We start from the raw sequence: 14,457 nt of genomic DNA on the forward strand, positions 1-14,457 counted from the left end.
CGTCTCGAGGGTGTAAGCCGGTACATCGAGTCGAAGCGAGGGAGGGACGACGCCAGGCCGGGCAAAACACGAGAGCGAAGGGAAAGTCGCAGGTGGGAGCGAGGAGGCTGCAAACGGGAGAGCGTGGGGAGCATCGAGTTGTCCGGGGACTGAGAACGAGAACGGGAGGGTCAGGAACACGAGCAAATGCGAGGGAGAGGTACGGTAGGGCTCTCACCTTTTCCCACAGCTGAACGACGCACGAGGGCACCCGCGTGAACGAGGCCCTCTGTGAGGTGATGCTGCGATGACTAGCGACCCTTCGCACGTCTCCGAGTCGACTCCATTCTCCTCATGAGAGGGGGATGGGGCAGGTGAAGAAGGAAAGAGAGAGCGTGAGTTTTTTGCGCGAGGTGAGGATGCGAGCTCAGGGGAGGACTCGGTTTCAAGAGTGACGATTACAAGTGAGGACTTGAGTGATTTGGTCACGTCTCGCAGTCCCGCATCCCAGCAACAGAAATGGCCAAAGTCTCCTACCCGCACTACGCCTGGGCAGGTGAGCTAAGTTTTGACATTCTCGTGTGGGATCCGAGCTAACTCACGTCGTGCGAGCAGTCGGACATGCCCTCGTCCTCCTCGGAACGATCCACACTTTCCTCGGCTTCATCACGTTCTCGTTCCGTTCCAAGTCATACTATCTTGCGTACGCAGGTGCTATCGTGTCCTGGGGTATTGTAGTGGTGAGTGATCTTTCGCTGCGTGCCGAGTCGACGCCCGAAACCCGCTGACGTCGCCAATTGCTATCGTCTTAATGTGCCGCGTGTCCGTTCGCCTGGGATTCGCCTACAGTACAAATCGCTTGGTGCTCCACAACCGAGTCGAGCTTACGTACAGCGGGCACTGCTTGACGAGAATGTGCAATACCTCCTCCTCGCGTTGTACTGGTTCCTCACCGTGAGTTGGAACCTATTCAGGCCCCCGCAGAGTGCGCGTAACTGGACTGATAAGATCCGCTGTCTCCAGAAACCCATCGCTCTGACCCTCCTGCCCTTCGCGACATTCTCGCTCTTCCATACCCGTAAGATCCGTCTCTGCCAGAACCAAAAGCGACTCAAGATTGACCCCTCGTCCGCTCGTGCAGTGACTTTCCTTCGAACTTCTGTTCTCCCGAAAGTCCCGGCCACACCAAACGGCAAGAACTCGGGCGCCTCGGCCGCACCGCAACCGCCGACAAGTGCTGGAGCACGTCTCTCAAAGGCAATCCAGGTAAGCCATGTCTATGGATCGTCTCAAGTGCAACATACTGAGCTTTATATTATCTTGCCAGACTTGGGTCAAAGCCAATTACGAGACTGCGATGCTCTTTGTCGCGTACATCGAAGTCGGACTCGTCTTTGGCCGCATCCTCCTCGGCGCCATTACCTTCCAAAATTCGTGAGCTCGCCCCAGTCTCACTTTTGCCATTGTCAAGAGACTAAAACCGATTTCGAATGCCAGTCTCTTGACGCCGTTGATTTTCGGACACTTCCTTCGACTTCGATACTACCTTTCGCCTCCAACGCGGACGGCGTTCGGATGGCTCAACTCTCAAGTCGAGCACTATGTCGTCAAGAACCAATCGTGCCCCGCGATCGCCAAGAAGGGTGTGGTCACGATCAGGGAACTCGTGAGTCTTCTTCGTTTCGCATTCTCCACCAGAGCTGCCATACTGAGCACAAGGCAATCTCACTTCTGCAGATTATCCGTTACTCCGAGTCGATCATCCAAGTCCAACAACCGGGAGCGGCCGGTGCTGGCCCGGCGCAACAACGCCGAGCACAGTGATGCGCGACTTTTCCCGCTCTTGAACTCTCTTCTCGCATCCACTCACGCAGTACAAAATCAGTCTCGAACTTTTTGTGTTTGCTGCGCTTTCCCTTTTTCCCCATCTTTTCGAACCTTTCTCTTAGCCCAAACGCAGCGATAACCTCCTCCCCTCTTCTTTCCTCGTCAACACGTGTATCAAATTTCCACATCCTTGTGTCCCTGAGCACGTGAGAACGAAGGGCCTCTGAGGCGAGAGAGAGATCGAACGAAAGACAAATGAGTCTAGAACGCTCGAATCTCGAGCGCATTCAGCCTCATAACAGTAGAATAGGTGGCAGGTGGCGGCACTTGGGATGAAGTATGCGTGTCGTATTACGCCTAATACGGCTTGTAACTACGGCCCTCACGCCCTCCGCCTCCACCTCTGCCTCTCGACGAGAACCCGCCTCGACCCCGTCCTCGACCTCGACCTCCTGGCCCACTTCGCATACGATCGACTCGTGCCTTGTCCTCCTCGAACTTGGATCGCAATGTGGCCAGACCTATTCGATGGAAGCGAAAGTCAGATTACCCAATCGCCATTCTGTAGAAATCCTGGGTACCTGAGTACAGGGAGATTAAACTGACTCTTTCGCCTCGAATCGGCTTTGTTGAACCGATAGAACCCATCTCCGACGATCTTCTTGATCCCTTGATCGTTTGCTTCCTCCTCGAGCGGAGTCGATTTGCCTCGCTTCTTCTTTGCGACCTTGACCGTAACTCCACCATAGCCATCGACGGTCGGACTGATTCCAGTCGGCAATAGACTCTTGCCATGTTTGCCTCCTCCCGTCACGAGAGTCCATTCACCATCTTGAACCTCGTCCGGGTTGTGATCCTGATCGAATCGTTTCCTCTGTTCCTCGGCATGACGCGCGAGTGCTTCCGCAGCTGAACCTGGCAACGGTCCAACATCGGTCGTCTTGCCCTTCTTGCCCTTCTTGTTCTTCTTGTTCGCCGCTTGTTCGAGTTGTTCACGTTGAGCAATCGCGACGTCTGCCGAGTACGATGCGGGTGCTGCCGCGAGTTTGCGAGCGTCGTACGCGTTCATCCAAGTGTCGACGTGAGCGATTACGGTCGAACGGTGAGGTCGAGCGAGCGCATGTCTTTGCGCCGAGGTGGACAGGAAAGATGGTTGTACAGCAATAACGAGGGTTGTCGTCGCAGGGTACGCTGGCGGTGGTAGAGCTGGTGCGGACGAGAACGTGACGATAGCCGATGAGGCAGACGCGGGAGCACTGGTTGAAGTCGAGGAAGACGAATCGTCGAACAAGGGAGAAACGGTGATGCCTTGGAACGCTACTGCATGTTTCGCCGCCGTAACTTCCTTGGTCAAGAGCGACAAGACTCCCTGTGACGCGTTCGAAGACGGCAGGAACGACACTTGCTTGACTTTGGTCGGTTCAAACACTTTCGCGAGCGTCTGTTTCAACCCTTTCTCGGTCATGCCGAGGGGTACACCAGTCACAAACAACTGGTTCGCGCTGCCTTGCCCTGCTTCATCTTCGAGGTTCTCGTCTTCGTCGTCGGCGAGTTGTTGCTGGTGGTGAATCCGAGCAAACAGGTGACTCTGTCCCTGGTTGAACGGCAGGGCGAAGAAGCCGGATCGTAACGGGATTGTCACAGCAGTCTCGGGTTGCGTGGCGAGTTTGGCCATCGTGGTCAGGTGTTTGATCAAAAAGTCTCGAGCGGCGGCGAACGCGCGCAGATGATTTATATCGAACAAGTCTCACATCTCGTATGACATATTACCCAGCCATAGCTTCGGGTAGACCTAAACAATATACATGGCAGATAGTACAACGACAGGCAAATTCAAAAAGAGGCAGAAAATCGCAAAATCAAAACTTCAGCAGCCGCATCGCGTCCTCGAGTCCGGCATCCTCCTGCTTGTCCCGCTCGAGCTTAGCCAGTTTCCATTGTTCGGAGAGGACCTTCATGACCTGGGATTGAGGGATCGATGGGTTTTCTTTCCGGATTCGAGGCGATTCAGTCTATTTCCAAGTCCCTCGAGCCTGCCGAGTCAGTACTTCGTGCTTGTCGAAACAGATATAGACGAGACAAGGAAGCGCACAGCGACGTATTCCAACCAAGGACTCTTCTTCTTGACGGGAGTTTCCACCATGTCTCCGTTCGCGTTCTCCTGCAACACAGTCGTGACTTTCTTCGGCAACCCGTTCTTGTCCAACTGGACCAGTTTCGATCCGCAAGGACAACCATGAGTCGCAGGATTGATCGAGTTGGAATGTCGACCGAATCTGCTCGAGCGGATCTCGTTTCGTGTGGTCAGCTTGGGTAGCGCATCTCTGCCAGAAAGACCAAAGGGGCTCACATTTTACCGCACGAGTTGCCAGTGCATTGCCACCGGTACTTATATACAATCTGGTACGAGTGTGTTGTGGTGATTTCGATATCAGGTCTCACTTGCATGATCCTCGCTGCCCTGAACAGATCAATCCGAACCATTCAAACCGAGTCATAAGCGCTAGGTTAATGTGTTTGAAACGGAGGAAAAGGTCAACAGAACAAGGTCGCACCATAGTTTAAAAGCGTTACCATGAGGAGGCTTGATCTCTCCGCTCAGGATCCAACTTGCGATGTGGCACAGTTCGTGCGCCAGGGTATGTTTGAGCTTTTGCTCGGTGTCGGTCACTTTCGTCGCAAGCTCGATCGTCGTGGTATGTTTCGTCTGATCTCCTGTCTTGGTCCTGGAGAAAATATGCAACGGAACCACCGATTAGTCAAGTTTTGCCTCGCGGAGACAAATTGAAAGAGAAAGAGGTTTTTGAGAGGAAAGCGAGCATACTTTTTCCACTTGGCTCTTCCAGCCGTATTGCGCAACCGACTGTTCCACACGACTTCCAACCCTTCCGGTAAACCTTCACCTCGGTATTCGTCCGCGCGATCGAGACATTTCAACCCGTTCCACCGCTTCCGGAAAACGAGTTTGTCGAGTTGTCTTATAAGGTTCAGCGGCAGAGTCGTGCGATCTGACGCGGTCAGAGTACTCTGCGCGACAGGTGCAGAACTTGGGGGATCAAGTTTGGAGGACTCCTTGGGTTTCTTGATGGTACGCGTGCTTCGAGGTGTCGCGGCAGGAGACGCAGGGGGCTTTCTCGAAGGAGTCCGTGGATGGGGGGGCATGTAATCGCTCTCCTCACTGCTGCCGCTGCTCGCGGTCAGGTCGAGATCGATTCTCGATTTCGTTCTCACGGGGGTCTTGTTGCCTGTCCTGGCTGGGATTGACGTAGCCGGACTGGAAGGTGTGGTGGTCCTGTGAGGAGTCGCAGAGAGTTTGAGCAGGGAAGGAACAGGTTTCGGAGTCATCGAGAGTTTCGTTGGACGCTTCCTAGGGGTCGGGTCACTGATGCACGAGCGAGTAACAGTCGATCAGTATGCGCTTGTGAACCTAAGGATCGGTCGAAAGCGAACCAACGGAACTTACTAGATCAGAACTCCGTCGTTCTCCCAAACATCGTTCATCCCTTTGTACCCGACTTGGCCCCGAGATTCTGGGGAGTCGCCGACCACGTGACTGTTGAATCTCAACTCGGGTTCGAGCATGGGCAATATCGAGACGAGGTCATTCCGACCACCTGGTTCGTCTTCGTCGTCCGTTTCGACAATCACGACTTCTTCCTCCGGGATCTGCTTCTTGCTGTACTCTCGCGTCTGCTGAAGCACATTGGTATTGGTCAAGGCTGGCAAAGCCTTTCGAGCGCGATTCGGGATGTCTTGCTCGTCTTCGGATGCCGATGAGGAAGACGACGACGAGGAGACGATGGAGATCGTAATTCTTCTCTTGCTCTGGGAGATGTGCGAGTGACGTTCGAGTGCTGGAACAGGAGCATCGTATTTGCGTGGTCGAGAAGGATCAGTCGCCTGTGCGGGGGTGGCTGTATGGGCACGTCTTTGTGTTGTAGGTGCAGCTTCGATCGGAAACATCGCATCGGTCACGCGTCTGCGAGGTGTGAACCGAATCAGTCGGCTAAGATGAGTGAAGTCGAAATCAAGACTCACGTGGAAATGCCCAAAAGATCTAAGCTTGCTGCCAGGGAATTGTCGAGGACCCGCTGATTGCTGGAAATCCTATCATAGTCGCTGTCGTCCTCGTCAAGGTTGAAGGACGTCGATACTCGTGGTTTGCTCCGTCTCTTGCGACTCGGCGTCTTGTTGATGCTACTGGAGAGGAGGACGCCGTCAGTCGCTTGGTGCAAGCAGGGCAAGCAGGTGTCCCGACGCACTTGAGATCATATTCAGGTTCACTGTCACTGATGACAGTGTCTTCACGGAGGTCGCACATGTAGTTGTACCCCTCGGTCCTTGCGGCGGTCGCGCTGGACTGTGGTGCTTTCGTTTCTGGTTCTAATTTGACGTTTCCAGGGATCGATTTCTTGCGCGTATCAGGCAGCTGGGCAGGAGGCGACGGCGGGAACAGCTCGTTTGCCAGATCGGTGTGTCTTTGCAGGTCGTGATCAGGAGCAGCAGGAGCTGCTTGGAGCTGATTGGTCTTGCGCCGAGGGCTCGACCTGGTTGAATCTGACTGCGCAGCAGTTTCAAGGCCTGAAGGTGGCGCAGCTGGTGCTGGTGAGACGCGGATTTGCCGAGCTGCAGGATTGTTGATTGAACCGTGCAATGATGAAACCGCTGGAAACCGCTGATCGGCGAGTAGCCTGTCAAAGACTAGGTCCGGGTCGAGCAAGTCTTCTTCCGAGTCGGACATGGCGCGACAGCTCGAGTGGGTCCGCAGCCCCTATCTATAGGAGGAAGAGAGAGCCGGGATGCAGGCGCGATATCCTCTTTCTCTCGAGGTTGCTCCCCTCCCATTCGGATGCTCGGGATATCCGTCAAAAATTCTCAGGATACCTCCTGCCATCGAGTAGTTTCACTCGTCGAGAGTGACCGCACCAAATTCAAACCCCCGCATCCTCCCGAACTCGCGGGAAGAAGCCGCGGCCCGTCTCTACGTCTCTCTCCTTTGCTCCAATTCGTTCAAGATGCCTTCGGTCCCAAGCCATGCCGCTGTCGTCTCGAGCATGTCCGATCCCGAGCTCCTCTCGCAATCTCCCTTCCTCCTCAAGCTCTCTCGCCGGCGACTCGCGCCGTCGCGAATGTCCGATCTGTACACCGCTGCTCGAGCCGCGAAACCTCCGAAAGAGCCTGAACTGTGGGAGTGTTGCGGCAGCAGTTGCAAGCCGTGCGTCAACGACCTGTACCGGGAGGAGCGCCGAGTGTGGGACGAATGTCATCCCGACGGCGAAGACTATGTTGAATCGGCACACTCCGAATGCGATGATGACGGCGACGACGAGCCAGCAAAGCAGGGCAACCCTCAAATCGAAATTGGCATTGAGCAGAGTGTCACACAGCTCGACCTCGGTATCAGCGTCGACAAGGCAACGAAACAAGAAGATCCATAGAGGACGCCGATGACGAGGCCCCGTCTTTGGGCCAAACGCAATCACAGAAGATGCTTCGTGAAACGCATCTAGGCGATTATGTCCTGGATCATCGGGTAAGACTGACCCTAGTTCCCTCGCCTAGCAGTCCGTCTCATTTGGCTCATTCCGCAGCTGTCACTGCCATCTCTATGTACCAGCATCAGTCGTCTCCGTATTTGGGAGGACGTGAACGATCCCTTCACGCGAGTCCGAGCAAGTCGCGAGAGGTTGTCATTCCTCGTCTTCGTCCTTGCCTTTGTTGACGCCCGGTTCAAACAAGCTCAACACTCGCCACCGCGTGTCTCCACCTTTGTCCCACGCCCCGAGACCTGAGCTCTTCCACTCGACCATGATGCCTTCCGGGGTCCATTCGGTCCAGATGCCCATTCCTTTAGTGTCGCCTCCGCCCTTGCGACTCGGCTCGCCGTACACCGCAACGAGGTCCTTTCCGGTTGTTGTCGGCCTCAGGAACCGCGACTCAGGATTCGCTGGCGTGGTTGGGGGATCTGGTAGCAGGATCGGATATTGAGGAAACCGAGAATAGTTTGAATGCACTCCTTTCTCCTTTGCGTCGTCTTGCGCGTTTGCCGCTTCGTCATCGTGATTGTAAACGTCGACTCCGACGCAGTAAAGCTTGTCAAGCTCGAGCTGGTCGAGAGACGACAGTTTGTACTTGGGTCGGTACGCCGATGTTGTCGGTTCGAACGAGAGCGAGATGCCGAGGGAGTAGTACGACAAGTAGACGATGTCGGGGTAGGTTGCAATCGTAGGCAGCGGTACCGACGAAGCGGGTGTCGACGAGTTCTGCGTCGAAGTCGCGAGACGCGACAGGATTGAGGCAAGCTCGTCCGAATTGGGAGCGAGGCCCAGCAAAGAGCTGAGGTCTGTTCCTTCGGCAATCATGTCGAAATCAGCCGTGAAAACAGGTTGAAGAGAGTTGGTGACTATTCATGCGCTCATCGTTTCTTGCATCAACTTCTCTCGCTCTCTCTATTCTCACGCTATCTCAGATGCCCCTCTTCAACACTTCCAATCCATTCAAGAGTAGAAGTAGTACTACCAGCTCGAATCGTCGCAGTGGCCGTGCAGGTGCATCGAGCGCATCGTCTTCACAGCCTCCTTCGCGACCGACTCCTGCCAAACCTCCTCCAGATCCCCGGCTCGTGTCCTTGTCCCAATTGGATCAAGCCTCGGATCGATTCAAACAGCTGAAAGAAGCGTTCGTGTTGCCGCACGCGCTCGTCTTTCAACCACCGCAGCAACCTGGGCCCGCTTCTTCCGACGCACCGACACCAAAACTCGACTACACGGCCAACAACGCACCGGTACATGCCTACGACGAAGCGTTGACCAAACTCTTGATCTCGCTCGATGGGATCGACAGTTGTGGAGGAGACCCCGATATCCGTGCGCGCAGGAAACACATGGTCGTCACGGTCGAGAACGAGTTGGAACGACTCGATCAGATCAAGAAACGAGAGTACCAAAGGCAGATCGAGAACGGGGGCCTGATTACCGAAGCGAACCTGTCAAGTATGTCTCCTTGTGATTGTCTTGCCTTTTTCTATACTGATCTGGGATGACTCATGCTTGCTCGTGTCTTACAGATGACGGTAGCAGTCCCTTCACTGTGAATCAGCGATCGACGTCTGCCAATGGTCTCCCACTTCCGCCAAAAGATTACCCTTCCGGGGCAAAAGTCCCGTTCGTACCCGGGCGCTTCGAGCCTCCTCGGACAGGTGAGGAGAAGACATCTTTACAAATCTTCGAAGCGTTGAGACCCACCAAAGTTGACCCGAACTATGATTATCGTGTCCGCACAAGCAGCCCCTCCTGCACGCACCTCGGTCCCGAATGGGCACGGTAGAGGGGTCCAACCGGCTCGTGGTACCCCAGGTCTCAATCCTGCTCAGAACCCGGCATCCGTCTGGGGCAATTTTCAGAAAAACCCAATGTAGATGCCCCTGACCTCACATGCACACCCTTGCTCCCCGATAAAATTCCCCTCGATCGTCCCAGGCGGACTTTGTCGTTCGTAAATAGAACCTAGAATTGTTGCAACCCCGAGCTCAAGCTCGACACTCCCTCTTCATTTTGTTCCGCATATACTGTCGCTCTGCGTTCGGCGCTCGCTCGCCCAGCTCAAGCCCTTCTTCCCGGCCCAAGAGCGAAAGAGCGAGCGCATCACTTACTGCGTTTGTCCAAAAGGAAGTATAGCCAAGTCTCGGATGCCTTGGCAGGTCATAGGTCATGAGTCCTCTGGGAACCCAGCGGTACAGCATGCACAACGTGCAAGCTCAAGATTCGACGGGCTCGAGCGTCTGCAAGTCGACAGAGTCGGTAAGAGCTACTCTCATCCCTGCGATCGTCACAGGAAATCAATTGTAATTCAACAGCTGAGTGGCGTACGGGCGATTGCGAGAGGCTTCAACGACGTAGCTCGCTCGTACCTTTCGCTCGCTCCGCGACGAACGAATGAATAGACCGGTTTCGCAGAAGAATCCCACGCGAACAGCGCTCGGTTGTTGCGATTCCAACACGAGGTGTACCTGAATTGCCACGTTACTCCGCGTAAAACAGAGAGCGACAGAAGCGAGAAGTGAAGTTAATACAGGGGGAACCTCGAAACTCGGTCGAAAGTATTGACGTAATCTTTCGGCCTTCGCAGGTAGCTGCTCGAATTTGCGGGCTCCTCGAGCTGCTCCTCTACCCATCCCTCTGCTTTCCCCTGCACCCAAACTCGATCGAATATCTACGCTATCGAAGCACCATGGGATTGTTCAGCCACAAGAAGGATGTGATCGTTGGACCGTCTGGCTACGCCTATAACGCCGAGGAAGATGACGGCTCGTCGGCCCCGCGCCGTTCATCCGTCGACCACAACAGGTCGTCTCGCACCTCTCACGAATCTCCCAGGAAGAGCATCGACTCGAACAGCGCGAGGAACTCTGGCGCTGGAGCTGGAGTTGGAGCTGGAGCTGCTGCCGTTGCTACGGCTGCTGCTGCGAGGAGCAGCACCGAAGGCTCTAGGTCGGTCCCCACCGCCAACAACGAGCATGAGCGACGTGCGGTCCCCGAACAATTCACCGCCGGAACCGTACCCCCTACGACGACCGCGAGCGCGGTCCCTGTCGCTCCCATGAACTCGACCCCGGTTGTTCAACCGACGTCCTCGCTCGACCGAGGGTCTGGATCGCTCAGGCAGAAGGTGGTCGAGACGGCGAAAGCCCCTCACGCTCACCCTGGCAGGGAGAAGGACTCGGTCTTGAGCGAAGAAGACGCCAAAAACGCTGCGCACGACCATAAGTACTTGCAACCCGTCATCCGTGAGCCTCAGTCCTCGCAGACTAAGCGAGTTTGCACGCGCTGACAATCTTTATCGCATTCGAGCCTTTTAGACGAGAAGATTCACCACCACCACGTGGAGGAGATTGAATACCACCGCACTGTTGACCGCCACGTTCACCACGTTCAACACCACAGTAGGCAGCAGAGACACTCGATCCCTCCAAAGATTTTGGAGCTGACTTCGTCCTGATCCCGCAGTTCAACCCATCGTGGATGAGCGACATGCCGAGGAAGTTCACTTGTTCCGCGAGGTCCCTGTCACCCACATCAAGGGTGAGTCCCGTCTTGCAACCTTGAGATCCGTATCGGAAGCTGACTCGAGCACGGACGTGCACATTGGCAGAGAACCACGCCATGTCGGAGGAAGACCGAGCTTTGTTCGATAGGCTCAACGTCGGCGGTGGAACGACGACAATCATTCCCCACGAGAAAGTCGTTATCAACAAGGGCGAAACGATGAGGACCGAAAACATCATCCACCATGTCGTGAGTTTTTTTCGCAAGACCAGAGTGTGTTCCCGTTCGCCGTTCGCTGATTTGGCTTCTTTGGATCGTAGCACCACATTGTTCAGCCCATCTACCAAAGGGACCTTCACGAATAGTAAATTCTTTCTGGTTTCTAAGGCAGCGAGCAAATTCTGACCAGCCTGCTCACAGCTTCCGCCTCAACCCGCCCAACCCTGCTCACGCCGCTCCCTACTCTACTTCATACACCGGACCTGGCGCGCTCGGAACCGCGTACTACCCGAACCCTGCTTCCATCGCAGTTCAGCACGGTCAGGCGCAATCCGTGGGAGGTAGCATTCCGCAGGGAGTCAAGGAAGGTCACAAGCTCGTCCCGATCGAAGGCTCGCGTCACGAGATTCACTACGTCAACCGCGAACCCGTTCAATCGGTCGAAACTGGGTGCGTCCGTGCTGTATCTGCTTGCCGCCAATTTCCTATGGCTCATGACTCTTTTGCACATCAGTCGCACAGAAGTCTTCCCTACTCGCCACAACGAGACGGCTCACTTGCCTTCAACCTCAAAGGCTCCCTACCAAGCTGTTGACACGGTCGAGACTACCGTTCACACCGCTCCTCCTACGGCTGCTGCCGGCCAAACCGCTCAAGCCGAACAAGGCATGCGCAACCTCTCCCTTGGACTTGCCAAGTAGAGTCACCGAAACCGATCGATGCCTCTTGTCAAAGTCCTGCGTCTTCCGCCATGTTCCGATTCTCAAGTTTGCTCTATCTCGCTCTCCCCCTCTTGACTGAGTCTGTCCGAAGTATTCCCTTATCCATACTTGCCATGTCTTCTTTTTGTTTCTTGTTCAATGCACATAGCCGCAAACGTAATGAATGCCGTACCTACTGAGACACCGCTCGTGCCCCCGACGTAGCCATGGCGAGCCATGCGGCTCGACCCAAAAGTGGGATCGAGCTCAAACCGGACGTTCGCGTGCAAACCTCACGGACAGTGTTCGCTTCTCTTCTTCCTGACAGTTCACCCCTCACCGCCAAATTAGTTGGAAATGGCTCCGATTCACCGCCTTCTGTTTCCGGCCGCAATCCTCGCTCTCTCAGCGGCCACGACTGCATTCGCCGCTGCCGTCGCGGCATCCATCGCACCCCGCACCAAGATCATTGTACCGCTGTACTCGTACTCGGAGGCATGCTGGCCAGAGTTGCAGTCCGCAGCGTGAGTCGCGCACAGCCCTGCACCGCCGCGCCGAGCAAGCCACTTTTTTTGAGTTCCCGGCTACAGACCTCGGGTCTCGACCGTGGTGCGGGCGGTGCAAAAAAAGGGCGTTTCCTCGTTTCCCAAACTCAATCCTAATCCCGTTCGGTTCCTCCGATGACAGGAAGGCGAATCCAACAGTCGACTGGATCGTCGTGATCAACCCCAACTCGGGTCCGATTAAAGATGCGCAAGACCCTTCGCTTTACTGCATTCCGACCCTCCGCTCTGTCCTCTCTCCAAACTCGATCCTCGTTGGATACGTCAGGACCGGCTACAACTCGAGAGCCCTGCGCCTGATCAAGCGAGATGTAGAGACTTACGCAGGATGGAACAAGATTAAAGCTGGACCGAATGGACAAACCGTCGGCTTGGACGGAATCTTCTTTGACGAGACTTCGGACACGACGGACAAGCGCTTGGAAGCATTCGCCACGTATGCCAAAGCTGCGTTCAGCAACCGCAACATCAAGGTAGGCTTGTGCTGTACTGCATGATGTAGAACTTATTTTGACACTGAACCTTGATTCCGTTTCGCGCCTTGACAGATCGTCTCGAACCCAGGCACTGCAGTTGGCTCAACCTACTTCTCGCAAGCAACCTATGTCGTCGACTACGAGTCGGCTTACAGCGATTACAGGTGCAGCCGGGATTGTTCTGCACTCCGCTCACCTTCAGGGCTGATGCGCTATGTATATCTGAAACAGCATCTCGAACCTCCCCACCTCGCAATCTCAACTTCGACAGTCTGTTGTCATGATCCACGATTTCCCCTCGTCCTCGTCGACCCTCGAGCAAGTTCTCGCACCCCTGATCAAGGCTCAGGTCGGTGCTGTATTCGTGACGGATCTCAAGATCGCCGAAACGGATGTCTATGGCAAGTTTGGCAACAACTGGCAAGCTTTCGTCAAGGAAGTGGCTACCTTGAACGGTTGAGCGGCAATTGCTCACTTCCTCCTGAACCCGCTTTCACGATGATATGCAATATCTATTTACGTCCATTTGTGCAATTTTATTTATCTCAAGAACGCCCGCTTGCGGCCGGAGCTTCGTTCCGGAGTCGACTCCACATCTCTTCCGCAGCCCACATCATGGCCTGTCTCCCACCTTGCGCATTCTCTTCGAACCGGCCTTTGCTGTACTCCTCGACCCGCTTGCCTGCTGCTCGCTGTGGGAAGAAACTCGCGGCCGGGAAGGACTCTGGTCTAATGGGGGAAGTCGGAGAGATGCCATGCGGTGGGTACGCGTTCGAAGCGATCGGACCGAGCGTAAAGATGAGGGCCGATTGAGAAAAAAGGGTCGTGGGCGGCATGGTCGGATGAGACAAAGGATGGTCTCCAGGCGAAGGTTTCGGGTAAGATGGGTTTGAAGTGTCTGCAGAAGCGAGTTCGGCGTCACTGCTTTCGCTGTCGTCTTCGTCGCGCAACGAAAGGGTTGGAGCAAGTTGCTCCCGGGTCGGTTGAGGCAGGTGAGGCCAAGGGTGTGGCAGGTACGAGATTGATTCGCGACATTGCAAGAGAGACGACAGCGAGAGGTTGGTCGACGCCATGAGGAGTTTTGGGGGTTCTTTGAGCGTGGCCGTCGGTGTCGGGGACGGATCGGACGGGTTCGGCAGAGACGAGGGCACAATGAAGGACACCTCTCGCGCGTAGGTCACTTCAGGAGTACCGAGGATCTGCCACACGAAAGCCGAAATCAGCCTCTAGCGCTCGACGCGAGCGAGAACGAGAAGGGGACGCACGCGACTGATCCATTTCGGACTGTCTTGACTGATCCCGAGTATCCGTTCACTCCTGATGGTTCCATCGGGCAAGATCTGGCGGTCTACGGTGTCGACCGAGACGACATGCGGCGCTCTCGGATTCGGGTACTTGTTCAGGACCGAGTACACCTGGGCCGGCCATGGATACTCGAACGGGAAGGACGTGTTGAACAGCGCGACCATGTCGGAGGCGAATTGTCGAAGTGCCGACCGAGAGTGTTTACGCGAAGCCGGCGAAGCGAGCGCGAGCGTGCGATCAACGTACCCGCCGCGGGGGCACTAAAGAGCTGGCAGGAATGGAGTGCGAGGTACAGCGGGATATCGAGTTCTAGTCGTACAAGGCTGGTTCCGGAGTCCTCCAA

At 55.4% G+C, this 14,457-nt stretch overlaps 9 protein-coding genes across 9 annotated transcripts; 5 read left to right on the forward strand and 4 right to left on the reverse strand.

Moving 5' to 3' along the window:
- Window positions 1–498: 498 nt before the first annotated feature.
- On the forward strand, window positions 499–1,803 carry JCM15063_000161 (uncharacterized protein; the record flags this gene model as incomplete). The annotated part of the gene is made up of 8 exons (XM_076681342.1): window positions 499–535; window positions 595–719; window positions 829–933; window positions 1,003–1,057; window positions 1,121–1,245; window positions 1,307–1,413; window positions 1,477–1,645; window positions 1,717–1,803. 8 exons carry the CDS (start codon window positions 499–501, stop codon window positions 1,801–1,803), a joined length of 810 nt encoding a protein of 269 aa, XP_076531503.1.
- A 360-nt stretch (window positions 1,804–2,163) lies between these two features.
- On the reverse strand, window positions 2,164–3,481 carry JCM15063_000162 (uncharacterized protein; the record flags this gene model as incomplete). The annotated part of the gene is made up of 2 exons (XM_076681343.1): window positions 2,164–2,327; window positions 2,413–3,481. The coding sequence occupies 2 exons, from the start codon at window positions 3,479–3,481 to the stop codon at window positions 2,164–2,166; spliced, it is 1,233 nt and encodes a 410-aa protein (XP_076531504.1).
- Window positions 3,482–3,665: 184 nt separating this feature from the next.
- Window positions 3,666–6,547, reverse strand: JCM15063_000163 (uncharacterized protein; the record flags this gene model as incomplete). Its single annotated transcript, XM_076681344.1, has 8 exons — window positions 3,666–3,818; window positions 3,899–4,082; window positions 4,157–4,267; window positions 4,362–4,532; window positions 4,631–5,188; window positions 5,270–5,785; window positions 5,845–6,006; window positions 6,069–6,547. 8 exons carry the CDS (start codon window positions 6,545–6,547, stop codon window positions 3,666–3,668), a joined length of 2,334 nt encoding a protein of 777 aa, XP_076531505.1.
- A 274-nt stretch (window positions 6,548–6,821) lies between these two features.
- Window positions 6,822–7,244, forward strand: JCM15063_000164 (uncharacterized protein; the record flags this gene model as incomplete). The annotated part of the gene is made up of 1 exon (XM_076681345.1): window positions 6,822–7,244. One exon carries the CDS (start codon window positions 6,822–6,824, stop codon window positions 7,242–7,244), a length of 423 nt encoding a protein of 140 aa, XP_076531506.1.
- A 252-nt stretch (window positions 7,245–7,496) lies between these two features.
- On the reverse strand, window positions 7,497–8,168 carry JCM15063_000165 (uncharacterized protein; the record flags this gene model as incomplete). Its single annotated transcript, XM_076681346.1, has 1 exon — window positions 7,497–8,168. The coding sequence occupies one exon, from the start codon at window positions 8,166–8,168 to the stop codon at window positions 7,497–7,499; it is 672 nt and encodes a 223-aa protein (XP_076531507.1).
- A 107-nt stretch (window positions 8,169–8,275) lies between these two features.
- On the forward strand, window positions 8,276–9,223 carry JCM15063_000166 (BAG family molecular chaperone regulator; the record flags this gene model as incomplete). Its single annotated transcript, XM_076681347.1, has 3 exons — window positions 8,276–8,798; window positions 8,873–9,004; window positions 9,093–9,223. 3 exons carry the CDS (start codon window positions 8,276–8,278, stop codon window positions 9,221–9,223), a joined length of 786 nt encoding a protein of 261 aa, XP_076531508.1.
- Window positions 9,224–10,035: 812 nt separating this feature from the next.
- JCM15063_000167 (uncharacterized protein) lies at window positions 10,036–11,770 on the forward strand (the record flags this gene model as incomplete). The annotated part of the gene is made up of 7 exons (XM_076681348.1): window positions 10,036–10,591; window positions 10,664–10,747; window positions 10,812–10,886; window positions 10,957–11,099; window positions 11,171–11,214; window positions 11,271–11,519; window positions 11,584–11,770. The coding sequence occupies 7 exons, from the start codon at window positions 10,036–10,038 to the stop codon at window positions 11,768–11,770; spliced, it is 1,338 nt and encodes a 445-aa protein (XP_076531509.1).
- Window positions 11,771–11,997: 227 nt separating this feature from the next.
- Window positions 11,998–13,269, forward strand: JCM15063_000168 (spherulation-specific family 4 protein; the record flags this gene model as incomplete). The annotated part of the gene is made up of 5 exons (XM_076681349.1): window positions 11,998–12,048; window positions 12,122–12,294; window positions 12,458–12,806; window positions 12,882–12,973; window positions 13,041–13,269. 5 exons carry the CDS (start codon window positions 11,998–12,000, stop codon window positions 13,267–13,269), a joined length of 894 nt encoding a protein of 297 aa, XP_076531510.1.
- Window positions 13,270–13,354: 85 nt separating this feature from the next.
- JCM15063_000169 (uncharacterized protein) lies at window positions 13,355–14,278 on the reverse strand (the record flags this gene model as incomplete). Its single annotated transcript, XM_076681350.1, has 2 exons — window positions 13,355–14,008; window positions 14,075–14,278. The coding sequence occupies 2 exons, from the start codon at window positions 14,276–14,278 to the stop codon at window positions 13,355–13,357; spliced, it is 858 nt and encodes a 285-aa protein (XP_076531511.1).
- Window positions 14,279–14,457: the final 179 nt, after the last annotated feature.

Source organism: Sporobolomyces koalae (assembly GCF_050403365.1).
Source record: "Sporobolomyces koalae JCM15063 DNA, S_koalae_JCM15063T_v1_ctg66, whole genome shotgun sequence".
NCBI lineage: Eukaryota > Fungi > Basidiomycota > Microbotryomycetes > Sporidiobolales > Sporidiobolaceae > Sporobolomyces > Sporobolomyces koalae.